General features: G+C 40.8%; 1 protein-coding gene and 1 non-coding gene across 6 annotated transcripts; both read right to left on the bottom strand.

Annotated features, from left to right (window-relative positions):
* Window positions 1–7,726: 7,726 nt before the first annotated feature.
* RBMX (RNA binding motif protein X-linked) lies at window positions 7,727–18,167 on the bottom strand. 5 transcript variants are annotated; one of them, XM_014273268.3, is made up of 9 exons: window positions 18,024–18,167; window positions 16,658–16,787; window positions 16,354–16,460; window positions 10,760–10,931; window positions 9,573–9,689; window positions 9,107–9,221; window positions 8,865–8,990; window positions 8,685–8,773; window positions 7,727–8,179 (listed from the first exon to the last, which is right to left on the bottom strand). In XM_014273268.3, exons 2-9 carry the CDS (start codon window positions 16,764–16,766, stop codon window positions 7,872–7,874), a joined length of 1,143 nt encoding a protein of 380 aa, XP_014128743.1. In that variant the 5' UTR covers window positions 16,767–16,787; window positions 18,024–18,167; the 3' UTR covers window positions 7,727–7,871. The 5 variants fall into 5 exon arrangements, with proteins under 5 accessions (XP_014128743.1, XP_026654156.1, XP_005495847.1 ...); XM_026798355.2 differs by having other exon boundaries at window positions 8,685–8,788; window positions 18,024–18,166; XM_005495790.4 differs by having other exon boundaries at window positions 8,685–8,788; window positions 16,658–16,784; window positions 18,024–18,157.
* On the bottom strand, window positions 16,534–16,605 carry LOC113460373 (small nucleolar RNA SNORD61). The gene has a single exon (XR_003382215.1). It is a non-coding gene; the product is annotated as a small nucleolar RNA SNORD61 (small nucleolar RNA).
* Window positions 18,168–18,793: the final 626 nt, after the last annotated feature.

Here is an 18,793-nt window from a genome sequence, read left to right as displayed (position 1 = left end):
TCCTGCTGCAGCTCAAGTGTGAAACTACCTTTTTTTTTTGGCTTAGTACAGAAACTAAATCTTAGGAACTAAAAGAAGTTACTCTAAGGTACAAAACTGTTGTCAAAATAAAACCGTTTCTAATACTCAGCAGGAAAAACGGAAAACAGATTGTTAACTACATCTCTGCAAAATTATTGAAAATACAAGTATTTTATATCAATAGTTATTACACCAAAATATCTCACATAGGGACTTCCTCCTTGTGGCAGCTAGCACCCTATCACCTAGTAAATTTAGTCTGAACTTAAGGTTATTGCCCAAAGAAATAAATTTCTTAATACTGTTAAGAACAATAAATTTCCAGTGTTAAAACAGAATTTGTAATGGTGATGTTTTGAAGGAATGTAGGACTAAATAGAGATTTTCAACCTTATGTGGCAAACCTAGTTGTTAAAATTGCCTTTTGCAGTAATTTTCTATTGTCTCATTTTTGAAAATAAATTCTGATCATGCACTTTACGCATGAATAATGCCTCTCTTCAACTGCTGTGTAGAAGTCCACATATAATCCAAAACGGTTATTTAGGAGATGAGAATCTCTCAAAACAATTATCTGGATAACTTCAAAAAGGTCAGGAATTTAAGTCATCCAAAGCTGAGAAAAAAATTCCCCACTATTTTACTTGTCTTATTAAGATGTCCCTTTCTAGCACCACTGCAGGATCTACTGAAGGTAGCTTTCCACCCTGCCTGGGCAGTATTAACGATCATTACTTATCACAGCAAGTCAGAAAAATCCAGTCATCTTTATAACTGTCCTTTCAACAGAACAGATGGAAAATGAAGCAGTTCTGTTGATGATGAAGCTGGAACACCATGGCATGAAAAATCCAAGAACAAAGTATCCTAGAGACCAGAATTTCTTGGTTAGTGTTCTGAGCCAATTCCTACCCTTGTCACTTAAAACAGCTTTCAAGAACCCAGTGTTACCAAACTAATGATTTAAAGGGCTGGGGAAAATCAGAGCAGCAGAATGATAAAATTGTACACAGTAAATGGGCATGGTTTTGCCTGTACTTTGCAAGTTTTATGACTGGTACCGGGACCTACTGATAGACCAATTTTGAGAGCCACCAGTAAATAAAAACTGTCCCTTCAGGGTTAGACACAAATTCTGACCTTTTTCAGGACTCTGGGATGAGTTCCAGATCTCTGTAGTGTGGAAATATTCGTAACACATGGCTGCAGGCACTGTGAATAAAGTGGGTTACAGCTCAATCGCAGCTCACTGCACTTGGTGAGCAGTGTGCAAAAGACTTCAAAATTATGACTAATTGGCAATTCAGTTGTTTTGGGATTTTTTTTCCAGTTGTCATGAGCACTATTGCTTTGCAGAAGGAAATACATACATTATCCATAATTTCATAATTCTTTTTCCAAATCTGTAGTAGCCAAGATAACTACTAATGATCGATTTTATCAAAGGGGACATGCATTTGGATGTAGAAAACACCTCAGCCACCGCATCAGAACACAGCGGTTTCTGATGTAAATAGAAGTACTTCCAACACTGGGAGAATGACACATCTGCTTCATTGAAGTCAGTGTTACAAACCTGAACACTAAAGTACTTCACCCACTCCCTCCTCTAAAGGAAACCTTTGGTATAGATGGGCAGGTTTAGTTTTATGATTATTTCACATGCAGCTGCTACAGCCAAGAAGATATTAATGTCTGCAACTACAATTAAATGAAAATACTTCCCACATCTTGAACACTTACCAACAACTTGAAAAAATCTGCAGATATAGATATTCACAAAGTCCAAAAATGTATGGAGTTACTCATTAGCTACTTCAATCCCAACCTCACATCCTTTAGAGTGCTTTCTAAACACATTCCAGCTTGTTTACCAACTTACACACCAAAATTAATCCTGTGGCAAACCCAAGGTATGAAGGTAGAGCCACTAAGGAAAGAACAGTGTCTGGTCTGGTCTCTGGAAAGACTTCACCTTTGTCTATCTGCTGACAGCAACAAATCAAGTGAATCATCAATCATCTCTTGCAGAGTCAACTTAGTTTAAAATCTTATTTACAGCCTGATTTATACCACAGTGTTATTTTAAAAGGGGGTGAGTTTCCTTTACCCAACAACCAAGTGACTCTGGCAGCATACACATCAGAACAGCACAGCAACAGGAGCAAGGTAAGATGAGCAGTCACATATTCAGAAACCATTTTTGAGTGGTTCTTTTCAAGTCACACACGCTTAAGTAATTCACACTTTTTTTCTAGCAGAGGGAAAATACCACAAGGAACAGCACTGAAGTATTTGTCTGCTGCAGAATCTACTGATACATTTCAACTGGTGGCTTTCAATGAAAAGTTTGACTCTCTGCATGAGCTAATACTGTAGATCAGGATACATTCTCATTAAGTAGGATTTTAGGCAGGAAGTGATCATACAGTAGCTGCCATTTTGGCATTACACTTCAGGAGGAAGGATCCAGGTCAGCCTGAACAGCACCGCTCAACACTAAGCTAATGCTGAAAATAGTACACAATGTTACTCCTTCTTGCAGAAGGGATACTGAGATCACTGTGTAACAATAACCTCCCAAGATGTAACACTAGTGATCTCGACCACCATCCAAGTGTGTCCAAGAAGAATATGTTTTTCTTTTAAATTAGACAATAAAACCCCAAACCCATAATTCTTGTTAACAGTAAATTTATTTGCCCTGGGAAATACTGCAATTCTACCAATTTGCTACACAGATTTACTCCTAGAATCTGCAGCCCCTAACTGAGATTTGAAGTGATGTCCTCATCCCAAACATAAAGTTTTAAATCTCTAGACAAGGTATGCATGCTTTTTCTTCTTCAGTCACTCATAAGCTGAGGATTGTTTAAATTAGATCAGTTTATGTCTATCACAGAAGTCAGTATTATTTTATATTTTATTATCCATTATTGTTTATGAGTTTTCTACATGAAATACCAATGCCTGAGGATTCCTCTCACATACATTGGCCCATCAACATGTATGTAAGAGAAAAATGCATCAAAATCAAGACAAAGTTTTGAAGGAAGCACCAATATGTCCAGTGTACATCGAGGAACACTAATTATTCTGGCCATTCATCACTAGCATTGTCTCAGCACAGCAATACTCCCCCCCTTCTCTTATCCAGAAGGTTGGGACAAAACTGTTAATGTAATATAGCAGAACTTTCCGTAGTTTCTTGGTGAAGTCCTCTGTATTCAAGTACACTAAGACTTACTTCTGTGTAACTTGCTCTTTTTACCAGCATAAATGGCAAGCACACGTGTAAAAGGCAACCAAAGTATTTTGCTGCTGTAGGATGCGTGTGCAACGAGCAATGAACCAGCTCACTCTGGACTGTCGGAAGGTGCAAGCTATGGCAGACAGCAGTTGGCTTCCACCATAAATTTTATGTACGTCCAAGATATTGGTAGTGCTACTTTCAAAGGCAACTCCAGAATGCTTACACATTCCTCTAGAAAATGGTGGGCAACACTACATTCAAAAGCCAGGCTGTATCAGTTGTGATTTGTTATCCTTTGATTCTCCAATGCACATCCACTGCTGCACTGCCGCCTTCACCTTTCACTGTAACTGGAAAAAGGAAATGCAAGTTAGTACCCTCTCAGAAGCCAACAGACAAAAACACTACATTATCTTTGAATTCATTTTATATATACAGTTAGTACATTTCGATTGCATTTGATCTGTTCCAACAGTATGAAAGTACATCCATAGCTAACTACAATAATCAAAATGCCCCAAGGACAACTTGTATGAATGCATACTGCTTGTATAAGACTGTCTCCAGGGCAGGTACTAAGTACCTGGGAGAACTCCCCCTTCAAATTCCACCAGCTCTTGATAACCTCAGCATGCTACTCAGGAATTCTGTAATACACTGGTATACATACTGGTATTAATCTGTAAGTAATAATGTGCTATAAATAAAATCAAACTTGTAATCAAGGGAAGGTATACAGCTGGCAATTCTATTTGCACCCTGATTTTCCACAAGGCTATTATTACCTTCCTTGCCACAAGATCTATTTACTGCTCCCTTAACATTGGTACCATGCCTGCTAAGAATCTGGAAACATTCAGAAGCTGAAGACAAGGCTGATGGAGTGTGCTTTTGTCTCTAACACCAGTATTTATTACAACATGGTCACAACAGATTTACTAAGCTGAAAAAAATCACTTTTTTTTTTTTTTTTACAAAGGGAAGCTTTTTCACTTGTCAAGAATAATTAAGCTTCAGCTTTCCAGCTAACAGAGGCAACTGAGGTGCATATATATGAAGTTTAAAACATTCTGACACAGCCAGTATGATGATTTGTCAGTATCTTTTAAAGGCTCTTAGAACACTGCATTAAAGACAGCATTTCATCTCTTCATTAGAGAATTTAAGACCTCCATCTGGGTCAAACTATAAATTTAAAAACTGACTCCTTGTGGGTTTTTGCAGGTGGTTGAGGAAATGAAGGGGAAACTCTACTTTTAGACCTATTTCCCTAATCCACTTTAGTGGCACACTAGGGATATCAATGATTTTTGAATGAAAAAGGTTCAGTTTTCTTAACCTCTAGAAACACCTATTGTGAAGGGTCCTTTCAGTAAGACTCTAATTTAAATATTTCAACACCCACATCTTAAAAGGAACACAAAGAAAAGGACAGCATTTGCTGGTTGAAATTTTATCAAGCATCAGAAAAATAAAAAGCTAGTAGGGCAGTAGCTTCTGTTTTACTTAACTACATGCATCCCCTGAACAGAAAACACTCATGACGATTCTGTATTTTATCTGAAACACATTCCAGTACCCTGAAACAAAGCATATTTTTCCTTTATTATCAAGGTAAGGTCAGCAATTTATCAGGAGTATTTATAAAACATTATTAGCATCTTCTGACAAGGGCATTGCACATTTACTGACACTCTATAGGGAGCTCTGAATTGTAGCCCAACTGAGGCTACAAACATGCAGTATACAACAGAACCTATCCTTATCACAAGATAGAATCTCCCTGGTAACAGTGACCAGCTATCAGATAGACCAACTATACAAACTACAGCTTTTTTACCATTTTAAAGTTGGCTCTTGAAAGTAGAACCTAAGCAAAAAAGGTTCTTACATTTACAGACTCAATAAACAATTACATAAGGCAGTACACATGCCTCTTTACATAAATGCTTCTCTCGGAAAAGGTAGTTGTCCTTTTCCTTTAATCTGTACCAGATTTTGTCAAATTCTTCACACACTCTAAGTTACTTCCATTTTTTTACTAGCAATTATTTAGTAGAGAAATTTTATTTTCCAGAAAACTAGATTAACATGACAGCCACTACCACTTTTTTTCTTCTGAGTTTTCAGAGAAATAGGAGCAAATCACACTTTCACATAAAATTAAAAGACTGCTGCTCTTCAATCTTCTTGAAAAATTATTTTAATAGGGTAGGATTTAGAGCCAAGAAACACAGCTGTTCTACAGTCTCAAACCATTCTGGAGGCACCTGAAGTCTGCAGCTTAATCCCAAGACCTCTACAGAGATCAATTCCTAATCCAAGATTACACTCACTAAAATTGTTAATCCTGCACATTTAACAGGATTAAATTAAATGTCAATACTAACATTTATTATTACAACTCTGATTTTTAAGGTCTGCTCTTATAAAAACTCATGCTCAGCACTTTCTGCCACATCACTTTTCTTTAGCTGTACTCAAATTGGCCCTGTTTTCGCAGACAAGTAGTGTCTTGCTGCCATTTTTAAACTAGCTGGTTTATAAAGCCTTCTTAAACCTCCTCCTCCAAAACTTAAACAGAAGTCAAAACAACACTTAGCCATGACGAACATCCATTCAAACCTACAAACACAATGACAAGGGAACTTCCTTGCAGCTATTACACTGGTTTAATATTTACCTTATGTACTGGTACAGGCACCACTCGTATCTGCTGTCAACAGATGAACCAGCACTATTTCAGTGGTATCTTCTAGAAGTTATCCCCCTGCAACTAAGAGAAGATACAACAAATTGAGAAAAATGTTTTACAGCACAAGCTAACCTACAGTAATTGCCCTTATTTCAAAACACCGGCACAAGTTTTGTTTGCAGATTGTTCAGTTGCAAGTTTTTACTACTTCTTTAAATGGTGGAGGATTCACTCACTGGCTTTGAATGAACTGGAATGGCTTAGAGAAAGGTTGCGTGGCTTATGGATTCTCATTCCTTTTCAATGGTGCACTGCCATGTTAAATCCATAAGTTGAACGACAAAATTTACTGAGGACTAAACAGTAGTACAAAGGTTTTGGGTTTGTGGTTTGGTTTTTTAGTTGGAGGTCTTCATGTTTACTATATTCAAGTATCTTTTGAACTTCATGGCTTCACCCAACTTATAACAACTTGCCACAGACTCTGCCACATGCATCCCTGGGTATCCCTGCAATGCAGCGTCAAACTAAACAGAGTTAGGCATCCAACTAAACATCAAGTCTGCATTCCTTGCTTCCAACTCCCAATAGTTGAGCTGATATGTCTCAACCTAAACCAATTCCTCACTTCACAAGGTTTAAATTTTGTTAATATGCTGCATATGCAGCCTTTTTAAGCATCTTCTCTGAGAGATACTGGTCACAAAATACCCCCTCCCCACACTACATGGCAATACTGTGTATACAGTGAGCTGGATTACAGCTTTAGTTTCAAAACTGGTGCCATAAATGCTTTTATCCAAGGATTGTTGAATTTGGAGAATTTCTAATGTATTGGGGAATTTATTTTCTTTTTTTTCTTTAATCTATACAGCACTTCCATTGCCATTACATGCAGCTTGTCTTACTGTACTAGAAGTAAACTTGTTTCAATTTTGACTTAGACTGAAAAACTAGTTTGCTTTGCTTACCATCTTTGCTGTTTCACAGGCATTTGATGCTCTTAATCAGCTGTGGAATGCTGAAAGATTCACTTATTTTAGGAAGCCATAAGCCTTTCAGAAGTTGGAGAGAAAGACTTCTTTGCTTATCTTATTTTCTCCTTTGGAATCAAAGATGTTCCTTTAAAAGTGAAACACTACAGAGTTGCAAAAATTTGAAACAGTGTGAGTAAGCATCGATTTGCAGCTTCTTTGATGGAATTGGTCAATGGTTTGCAGATTGTTGTTTTTTTAACAGTATTTTGTAGCTGACTTACACGAACGTGATTTTTTTTGCAGGGGAGATCTTTTTAAACTCCCCATGAAAGAGTAGGAAGGCAGAATATAGTATTATCCACTTGCTTTTCTGGCTTAAGTGAATGAAATCCTCTATTTCTCTTTACACAAGGATCTGAAGGCATTTTGTACTGGGAATACTGTGACTTCAAATTCTAGGCATAACTGAGCTTTATGTGGAATCATCCCCACCACCCTCCAAATCACAAGCAATACTTTCAGAATGAGATGCTGAACATGTAGAGCAATCCATCTCCATGTTAGATGGTTGGATGTTGTGCGGAAGATCTTAAGAACAGCTTGTTCCATTCATGACGAAAATCAGATGGAAGTGTGGCATTTCAGGGAAACTTTACTTTGAAAATTACAACACTAGTACACAGCTCAAGCTTATACATTTAACATCTGCTTTCTGAAAGAAATGTTAACAATTTTGAAATGATATTAAACATTGTTTCAACTTTTCTCACAAAAGCATAAAAGTCATGGAGGGAAAAACTTAACAGGCAACAATAAAAAAAGGTTAAAAACAACTTTTCTTTTTAGTAGTCCTCTGGTAGTAAAGATAGAACAGCTTCCACATTTGAGAAATAATGTGTCTTGGTCCAAAAGTTTAAGAGTGTTTTTAGTATCTGCTTCTGCCTCCACCTCTATCGGATCTGCTTCCACCACGGCCACCACCTCTGGGCGCCCCACGGCTTGAACTACTGTAAGAATCCCGAGGAGGTGGATAGCCCCTTTCCATGGATGGGGGAAGACCCCTGTCTTGTCTTCCCACACGATCACGGCCACTTGAGTAGACATCACTTCTGCTGCTTGAGTAACTTTCTCTGCTTCCATATCCATCTCGTGTGCTGCCGTAATCATCATAGCGACTGCTTCCACCATATGATGGCGGGGGCCCTCGAGCAGGTGGAGCACTACGTGAGTTACCTGCAGGGTCAACGGTCAGGTAATATGGCAACACCGTAAGTTATATAGAACAATTTCAAATCTGAATTTACAGAATTGATGTATTAAAATGTTTACTGCTACTCTTTTTATATGTATTGAAGATGGTCTTAATATAATCTGCCACACTAATGGTATTTTAAGTGGGGATTGCATATCAGGCAGTGAGTGGATTTAGAGATTTTGAAGGAATGAAGACGGTGTTTGTTTATTCAGGCAGGCTCTTTAACTGGATATTCCAGTACAGCTTGTTATTTTAGAGAAGAAATTCAGCCATATTTTCCAGAGACAGCTGTCATTCTGAACTGTAGACTTTGCTTCTTTAGCTTACAGCTTATTAAAAAGACGATCAAATGATAACCAACAACTGCACTTTCACTGTAGGGGAAAAAAATTATGCCACTTCCCCCTAAAACACAAGCAACCTAGTCAAAGTCAGATGTTATGACATCTGTACGTTTATATGATCCTCAAAATGGATTCTTACCGTAACTCTCATATGAATCTCTGTAGGAGCCTCCACTTGGATGATCCGAGTAGTCTCTGTCACGCCCACCACCGTATCCATCACGATCGCTATAGGAGGAAAGACTACTAAGACTTAGTACAAATCACTAACATTACAGCAAAAATAAAGTGACAGGGAGAAAACTCCAACAGTAGGTACCTATATCCCCTGGAGGGGTATTCATCACGTGAGCTGGAATGACCATAATCACGATATGCGTAGTCTCGTGGAGGTGGTGCGTAGTCCCGGGTATCCCTGGAACTGGGATAATCTCTGCTTGAATAACTACAAAGAACAAAAACTGAGATGTTAGCCCCATGTTCTACCACAGAAGGTCTGGAATCAAGTTCCTTCTCCAAACAAAAACCAGTTCACTAAAATAAAACAGTAGAAAAATTTACCCGTCTTTAGTGCTGTAGCCATCATCCCTTGGAGACATGTAGACATCTCTCCGTGATGGCATTGGCTCTCTGCGTGGAGGACCACCGTAACCATCTCTTCCACGTGACACAGGAGCTTCAAAGTAACAGTCCGTTTAATTAGCATTTAGCCATGCAGAACATTCAAGGCAAATGCTAACAAATAGCTTCAAGCCATTTAATAATATCTCCAGAGCCTACATTTAGAACACTTTACATTTCTGCTTGTACAATTTTAAAGCGGCACTAGACAAAACATATTCAAAATGCACCAAATTGTTCCCAACAGCTACAAAATTATACTGGTCTGAAAGGAACCAAAGGTTAGAGGAACAGTACATCATCCCACAGCAGACTGAAGTCCAAATCAATGATTTGCACCAGTTCCTAAGGCAAGACTAAGGTTCTAGAGCTGACCAAGCAATTAATTTAGTCAGGAAGTCCTCACCTCTTCCTCCCATGCTACTGCTACGCACTGGTCCTGAAGGTGCAGATCTTTTAGGTGGAGGGCCTCCACTTCGTGGAGGTGGACCCCTCTTCATGGGGAGTGGCCCTCGAGAAGACCCTAGAAGGAGAAGCCACAAACCAATTATTATTTCTGTGATACTCACCTGCATTTTCTTAAAGCCTGAACTACGACAACCTAAAGGTGCCATTATTACCACTACATGATCAACAGTAAACCTCTAAAACTAGTCCTCTCCTGTCTAAACCTCTAAAACTAGACCTTCTCCTGTTTTCTAGCCACTTTAAATGCTACTGGCAGAATTGAGAGCCAAACTTCCCACAGCCTAAATTCCTGTCAAGAACTGTCTTTTAGAACTTATCCAAAAGCTACAGGGTGTGACACAAAGGAAAAAGACAGCTGATACCTGTAATCAGTCACAGCTTAAATGCTGAATAAGTTACTGTTCTCAGAAGAGCTACTTGGGGGGGATGTACTAGAGAAGAGCCTACAGAGAGGGAACAGAGGCACTACTACCCAGTTTGCAGAACCTAATGTACAGACTCTTCAAGACAGAAGTTTCACTATTTCCAGGGTTTTTTTCCTGTCTTACAGCTTTTACTGTTACACCTCAGGTACTGTTTGCTACTTAAGTGAGTTTTGTTTTGATACTGAAAAGTCTGAATAAATAGCTGTATCTTAATGAATATCCAGTATCAAGTAATGTACTTTAGAATGCTTCAACTTAACAAAAAAGGTTTAGCTGCCCTCTCACTGATCTGGAAGGATCAGCCCTACAATTTTCTCAGTTTAGACCTCTTGCTATAAAGAATGAAAGGCAGTTCCCTTTCCCTGGTGGTAGCGAATCACTTTTTCAACTTGAATACCAGAAAGCTTCCTTTCTCACGTGCAAGGCAGGAGTTCTGCTTTTCTTTCATAGGCAAAAGTCAAGTGGAGTGTTAGTTGTAGAAAGGAATCTTCACATCTGAAAGCCTTTTCTTAAGGTGTACTTGCCTAATCAAAACTTTGACTAAACTGCCGAGATCGTATTTCATCATTTTAATAAAGAACAAGGAGTGCACTATTCAGGTGTTTGACTTTTTTTTTTTTTTCCAGTAGGATTATTGTCATCTTCCAATGGGATTGGTCTTGTGTTGTCGAAGTGTATAATGAGAGAGGTCAATACATACCCAAGTGACTCCCTCTTGAAGGTGGTCCTCTCGCGCCACTTCCGCCTCTTGCGCCTCTAAGGCCCCTGGGAGGACCTCTGCTTCGGGGAGGGGGTGGTGGCCCACGCCTACCACCACTTTCAAAGGATGGCTTGGTTGCTTGTTCCACTTTAATTGCCTTCCCATCTAATGACTAAAGAAGAAGCTGCTTTACTTACTGCTCAGTCATGTTTGTATTTCTTAAATCAAGCCCCTCTTGCTTCACTATTTATAGGGCTTCCATTTTATAAGTTAGAGCAATTCTAGAACTGATTTCAGTCTTCAGTATTAGTCCCCAAGTACTCAGCAGCATGTTGGGCCTAATTTCAATTTCTACAGTACTTCATTCTTGTGGTATTGATGGCAAAAAACCCACAGAGCAGCATCAGAAAGGCCTTTCAGTGAAAACACAAGTGTCCAATGATTACAGCAGCCCCACGTCATTTATTCTGTAAATGAAACATGATATATGATCTACAATTTACTTTCAATTGCCATGTACTTTTGTACCAAACTAGGAGTGCACCTGTAGTTAAAAGATTAAGCTGAAGGTAACTTAGCTTCAGTCGGAATTTCTGGCAATGGGGAGGCCGTTTAGCACATTTTCTTGACGTCCTGATAAAACGGTGATCACTGAAGTATTTAGAAGCAATTTCAGCATCTACACAGCAGACTGAGTAAGCCAATTCACCTCTTTTTTCTAGTGTTTCAAGCTGGGTTTTCAATCAAGGTGACTGTCACAATTTACTCTATTACTTGCTTTTCCACAGGGAAGGTGCTTTGTGGTTGGGGTATTTTTGTTTGTGGGTTCTGTTGCGTGGTTGTATTTTTTTTTTTTTTTTGTGGTATGAAAGAAGTAGAAGCTTTTGCTGGAATACAGATCTGCAATACCAGGAACTCTGCAGCCAATATACCTCAAACGTGAGCAGGTACAAACAAGCTGAGTAATACAACCTAGTTAATCAAATTTCTGGATGATCTTTAAATGCCACATGTTTGGCTATTATAGCACAATCAAGACCACAAGGCCTGCTAAAATTAGGTTATTCCATGCCTATCCTGGCAAACATGGTTTTTTTGCCTTTTTTAGCAGTTAAATATTTTAACTCTGCCACGACAACTTATTAATTATCAGGCAGAAAGCGTTGTTCATTGCACTTCTTTGCTGCAACAAATGAACGAATTAAACTGCTAAACTGCTAGTAATGTCTTTATCTACACTGCTAATAGTATTTTATAGAAGCACTGAATATTTTTTGTTCTCTGTCAAAATTTAGCTCTCTGAAAATTCACTGTAATGGTGGATGTATTTTGCCAGCTAGAGTTGTAGTGATTGTTTGAAAACCTGAGTGTACATACACAGGTTCAACTTGATCCACTGTGAGGAAAAAAAAGTAAGAAATACCAGCAAAATCATATTGGTCTTGGCTTTGACTTAGTGCAATATTTTACTTATGGAAGGTTTCTCAAAAAGCCTTTTGGCATGACAAACTGAAATATCCACTCTAATGACTGGAACTTCTCAGTTTGCATCATATGATTTGCCATTGCAATTAATCTCTAAGTTTCATCCTTCTCAAGCATGAACAGAGAGCCTGAAGCCTTAAGCTTTGCTATGGCCACTGCTGTCCTTCATTTCATGGATAGTCTTGACAGCTTGTTTTAAGTTTAGAAAGCAAACACTGTCCCCTTCTGCAAGCATGGGTTTTGAAAACCTGAATGCTAGGTTTAAATTCTTTCATTTCTGTTAGGTAGGAGGCACAGTTTTCCTTGTAATTTCTCCTCCTATTTTCTTCTGCCTTGCACTTAAGCATCTTACCTTGGCAAAAGATTTTCTTTGCACACTGCTTTACAGAAATAGTCTTAAAAAGCTATTCCATAGGTCCAGAAAGACCTTTCACTAGATACAAGAATGTATTTTTTGCTAACCAGAATATATTTGTTGAAGTTAGTCCTATTTCAAAGCAGAGGGGACATTTTATGGTTTCTTAGCTCAAAGAAAGGTCTTACCTCACCAAACATAAAAGTCACACAACCCATCTCAAAATAAGGAAGTTTTTTCAATGAGCTCAAAGCACAAGCTGTCAACATGAACACTCAGTAGCTTATTTTTATAACCTTGATTTTGAGTGTTATAGAAGCATTTTTAATACGATATGAGCACCAGAAAGTAAAGTCACTGTGGTGCTAAAAAGCATGGAAATAATTTAAGCTACAAGTAATTTAGGACGGTAATAGTTTGGCAATCAAAGTCTCCTATGTGTGAAATGAATAATCGGTACATATTTGTAAAGTGAGACAGGGAATTTCAACCAAACACAATTAGAGAACTATCCTGCAAACTGTTCCACATTTCAACAGAAAAGATTAATGAAATTTGCTTAATTTTGGGAGTGGGGCAAGAAATCAAGTATTTCAAAGAAACTGTTACAATAACTCGAATGAAGCTGGTCCTAGCACCGCACAGGGCTTTCCTCTTCAATGGATCACTTCGCTGCTGATGCTGCAATGACTCCATTTCTCCATGTTCCTTGATGGCACATTAAGTGAGTTTCATTTTGCCATATATATCCAAGAAATGAAGATCCATTTCTCAAGAGGCCAAGCTTCTGTACATTGCATCACTTCTTCCCAAAAGAACAGGAAACACTTTCTGTCAATTAGACAATCTTCTATAGTGCTGAGTACAGTTCACGCTGGAGGGATTGTAGCATCTGCTTCCGTCCGCTTAACACAGACCAGCTGGCTTGGCAGGTCTACACTGGAATAAAATCTTTGGTTTGTCCTGACCCTTTGCCTAAGGTCATATCCTCTCTTTAATTATCCGTTTCATCTTAAAGACGCAGAATCAGAATGTCATGAGAACAGCCCACAGCACCAAACAACCATTACAGACTGGAAAGTATCCACATTTATGTCCAGGTAAGCATGTTCATTTTGTGGCATCAGGATGGAGACTTGACAGCCATGAATTAAGATTCTTCTTAAGGCTAGTAAGCTGCTCTTAAGTACTTCTACATTTCTTTTGCACTGCTCAGACATCATAGCATTGATTGAATTTAGAAGACAAAGTAACTGTAGTGAGAAATCTCCATCCCAACTCTAAAATAATTATCTTGTGATCTCTTTCTGCAGGACAAACTGATCTTCAACGCTTCGACTAGTCTATGCTTGCCTCAGTATAGTGAAATATAGCTGTTCACATAACTACCCCTCACCCAAACTGGTGCAAAACTCTGCATATATTTTCATAAACATGTGCAAAATAAAAATCAAATGCAAATTCATTCTTGCAGAATCTCTTGGAGTCAGCCTCTTCTACTGGCTACAACTTCAAATTCCTTTGGGATGACAGAATGAGCAACAGACAGGCAAAGCAGAACTCTTCCCCCAGCCAGACAGATCACCTAACTCCTTACAGACTGCTTGAACTGCAGTCTGCACAGTGCTTCCGCTGCTGCTTCTCAGCAGAATTAGAATCTCAAGAATGCTCCAACCCATCTTTTCCAAATGGACAAAGAGACCTTCAAATTGTGATTTATGACAACTGCCTCTTCTCACACCAGGCTTTAAACACTGCTCTTCCCTCAGACCTTGAATGCAGAGTCTTTTTGGAATACAAGCAGTACCTGTTGTCCAGAAGGCTTCCTGAAGATGAGAAGGAGAGACCACTGCATGAATATCTTTCATATCCATGGTCAAAGCAAGTTGGAGTAGAAGACATTCTAGAGCAAATCCCATCTGAGAATGTTCTTTTCATATACTATTTGCTGTTCAAAGCAGATGAAGGTACTTCTAGATTTATAGTGAAGACAAACCCACGAGAACGAGGATCCACAAGGCCGTCCTTTCTAGCATTTCTTGCCAAAAATGCAGGCTGTGCATTCCAGAACAAGTAGACATAACCTCAGCCACACACATTGTCTCATTTAGCTACTTTACCAAGCAGTATTGTCCCAAATATTTCCAAAGTGACCAAACACGGGCCTCAACATTCAAGATGTAGAACAGTTGGTGATTATTTTCAGAGGGATTTTGATTTGCAAGCTGCACTCCACAAACACACAGATTAGTGACTGAATTCCTTTCAGTCTGACAACTGCCTATGGGTCCTTGAAATTACCTTATGTGAGGATTCAATGACCATTTCAGGGAAAATAAATTATTTAAGCACGGCAGTAAACAAGTCTTCAGAACTGTGGCAAACTAGACAGTGGAGAAATAAAATTCAATAAAAGGAGCACCCTGACAGATGTTTAGGCTGGTATAGAAAGAACGTCATCTGAATTTGCCACTCTCTGCCTTGACAAAACTACTAGTTTGCTTAAAAGGCAAGGAAGTCTTCTAAGAGAATAACCCTAATTGTGATAAGATTGTCATAAAGCAGCCAGAAACATCAGTCCATGGAGAAGAAAACCCACTATCCTTCTGCAACACATACCCTGCTATAACACAAATAACAAGAGGTTTTACAAACCTCTTGTGTTTATGAACACTACACAAAGCTCACTTTCTTATTCCTAAAGTTGTTTTACTTACTGACTGCAACAACTGGTATTTTTCTTTCACTTCAACTTCTTAAACAAGACAAACATACCAAAATCCCAAGTGTCAATTAATCACAATCACTCAATGTTTCTTCACTTTACTTGAATGGCATCTCAAGAGACACTGCTTACAATGCCAGTGCAGTGTGACCTAAACACAATCATTCACAGAATGCAGGGAAAACCAGAGTCTGCAATTCAAGAGACCTAAGATGGCTTTCCCTGCCTGAAGAGACAGCACCTTTATAAAGATAAGCAGTTGTTTACCAAAAAATTGCCAACTTACATCTACCTTTTCAAGCACGTGCCACAACAGATAGAGATTACAGCAGCCTACAATTCTCTGACAAACTATCCTGGTATTATCTTTTAACCTGTGCTGCAAACGCCTATATTTTTATTTTTAAAGACAATACATATCTTATTGCTCCTAAAGCTACACCCTTGTGTTTTAGGGCGTAAATGAACAAATTCGGTTGCTGGCTAACTGCAAAGCCATTGCACATAAACTAGAAAGATGCCCCTCACACAGACCAAGCAGATCAATGATGCAAGGCCCAAATGCAGGAGATTATACTCAGAATACCAGATAGCTCATCAATGCTCCAGCACTCAAGGGAAATCACAGTTACCCATGTTAAAGGAACAATTACTAATTTTCAGGTAAGTCACTTCCCTGAAGTGTAATTTACACAGTACTGCAATCAAATATGATCAAAAAGGAAAATTAACCCCAAAATCATTATTGAAACATGCAAGAATGAAGAGCTGATTCCTCCATCACCGATTAAGGAACAATAAGAAAAGAGAGCATAGCTGACTGCTAGCCAGACTTCCATTTTCTATTAGCAAATCCATGAACAGGAGAAACAAGGAGACAGAGACATTTTGTCGAATTTAAAGTCACAACTTGTCTCCACGATCTTCTAATCCATGCTCTTTCCAACTTTTATTACCAGTTGATTTACCCCAAAGATTAATTGTCCTGGTCAGTAGCAACGGCAACACATAAATGGTCTTAATTCCTACCTTTCCATTCATATCTCTGGCAGCATCTTTTGCATCTGCTGGACTCTCAAACGTGACGAATGCAAATCCTCTGGACTTGTTCGTTTCCCGATCTTTCATCAAAAGGACTGCAGAAACAAAGTCACATCAGCCTTCCCTGTAATTCCCAGTAAGGAACACTTAACCTTTATTTAACCTTTTAAGCTCAGAACTTCTTAGAGGACATGTAAGCACCATCATTTCAGATGATCAATGCCAAAAAGTCATCACAGCTATGCTGTTGTTTGTTTTATACTATTGCTATCTTAAGAAAAGTTCTCTTTACCTTCCACAATGCGTCCATATTTGCCGAATACAGCCTCAAGGGCTTTTTCATTAGTCTCTGTGTTCAGGCCCCCAATGAACAGCTTCCCAGGACGATCTGCTTCAACCATTTTGATTCTGTGAATGACCTACTAAAAAGAATGAGGCCATTATTAACAAAATATCAGACTGCAATAGTGACTTCATGGTATATAAATTACTTCTGTCCTCAAACGTACAAGCAAATTTTCTTTAGAAAGGTATTAGGTAAGAAATATGAGGTATAAAAAAAAAAAATCAAGTAATTACAATTACAGTGGAAGCAACTCGAAGTAGTATTAACAGTTACTTCTTCACGTTATATAATGTATTTAAAAGATATTAAATAGAAATTTGAATAGTGGAACAAGGCACTGTTAAAATGAAGCAATATTGGTGAATGCGAAAACTCTTCCAGAAGTGCTGTTCCTTTTGTCCTGGACGTTTTAAGTAATTTGCTTACTATGTCAACGTAATACAAAATTGTTAACTCTTCAGAGTATCTTAGGTCATTGTTTTTACATTAAGTTCATTCTTTGTATTATTTAAAGTACATGGAGCCTATGCTTAAGTCCTGGCCTACACAACATGAGAGGCTGAACTGACACCAGACCACCACTGCAGTTCTACACAGCAATGCCACTGCTACAGTCGCGGGGGCGGGAGGGCTTAAAAAGAAAAAAGCCCAAGAGCCGAAGACAAAGCCAAACCCCCCGTGCCTGGCAGGCCGCCCGGCGCCTGCGGACAAGCGCTGCCCGCGTGTCTCCAGCGCGATGGCGGGAAGGCCCGCGCCAGCTTCGGCACTCGCGGGAGCGCGGACAAAGCACCCCCGAGGGAGCCGCGGCGGGGCCGAGCCGGGCCGCACGGGGCGAGGGTTCAGCCGCGCTCCGGGCACGGTGAGCACGGGGGGCGTCGGACCCTCCGCGGGCTCAGGCACCGCCACAAAATGGCGGCCACCTCTGGCAGCGGCTCCGCTCCGGCCCCGCGCCGGCGGCCTCCTCGGCACTCACCCACCGCGCGACTCAAGCCCGTCCGCACACATCGCCGCGGCGCGCCCGCCATGCCCCCGTCGCCCTCCCCCGGGATGCTCAAGAACCCCCGCACATAAAATGGCGGACACCGCGCCTCACACCGCCAGGACCCTCCTCGCCCCACCGCAACGGCGGGGGTCCCGCCGTCTTAACCGGAGCCGGGCAAGGAGGGACTGCGGGCCGGGCCCGGCTCCGCCGTGCCTCTGCTCCGCCGCGAGCGGCGCGCCACGCGGCCCGCGCCCCACGGACCTTTCGCCCCGGGTCTCCGCAGCGTCCTGCGGTGCCGCCCGCAGAGCCCTAGCCCGCAGCAGCGCTCACCTCAGCCCGCGCCGATCTGCAACTGCGCAATGGGGGCGAACAAAGGCGCTGCGGGCCTTTATAGCTTTACGTCACCTGCCGGACGGAGCCCCGGATGCGGCGGCATCGGCAGCGCCGAGCCCGGTAGGGGGCTCCCGAGACCCCCCGGGGCCGGTGCGAGGCTCCCGTCGCGGCCGAGGGACAACGGGGCCCGGATGGGACGGGGCTACAGGGGCGAGGAGTCCCGTCCTGCCAGGAGCGGGGAGCGGGCCGCGGGCCTCGAGCGGCGGGAAAACAGCGGGAGTGCGCCGTGCGAAAGGAGGGGTAGAGCTTTGTTTGCCGGCTGTGCCTCGTCCCGAAGGATTGAGGCCCCATGTGTAATGCTGTGTCGTTCTGGACTCCTCAGCACGACAAAGGAGCTACTGGAGATAGTAATCATTACAATAATGAGTAGATGTCTGGAGCGTCCCTCTTAAGAGGAGAGACATGGAAGCTGGGGCTGTTCAAGAATGAGAGGGGATCTCACTAATGCACATAAAAATCCCAAAGCCAGATGCCATGGGATGGGGATGGTGCCAGAGTCTTTTCAGAGGTGCTTAGTGACAGGAGCAATGGTCATAAACTAAAATACTAGAAGTTCCAGCTCAACATGAGAAAGAACTTTGCCTTGAGGGTAGCACAACCCTGGAACAGCTGCCCAGTGAGGTCATGGAGTCTCCCTCTCTTGAGACATTCCTGTGTCACCTGCTCCAGGTGACCCTGCCTTGTCAGGGGGATTGGACTGGATGATC

Source organism: Zonotrichia albicollis, chromosome 14 (genome assembly GCF_047830755.1).
Source record: "Zonotrichia albicollis isolate bZonAlb1 chromosome 14, bZonAlb1.hap1, whole genome shotgun sequence".
NCBI lineage: Eukaryota > Metazoa > Chordata > Aves > Passeriformes > Passerellidae > Zonotrichia > Zonotrichia albicollis.
This window is presented reverse-complemented; position numbering and strand designations above follow the sequence as displayed.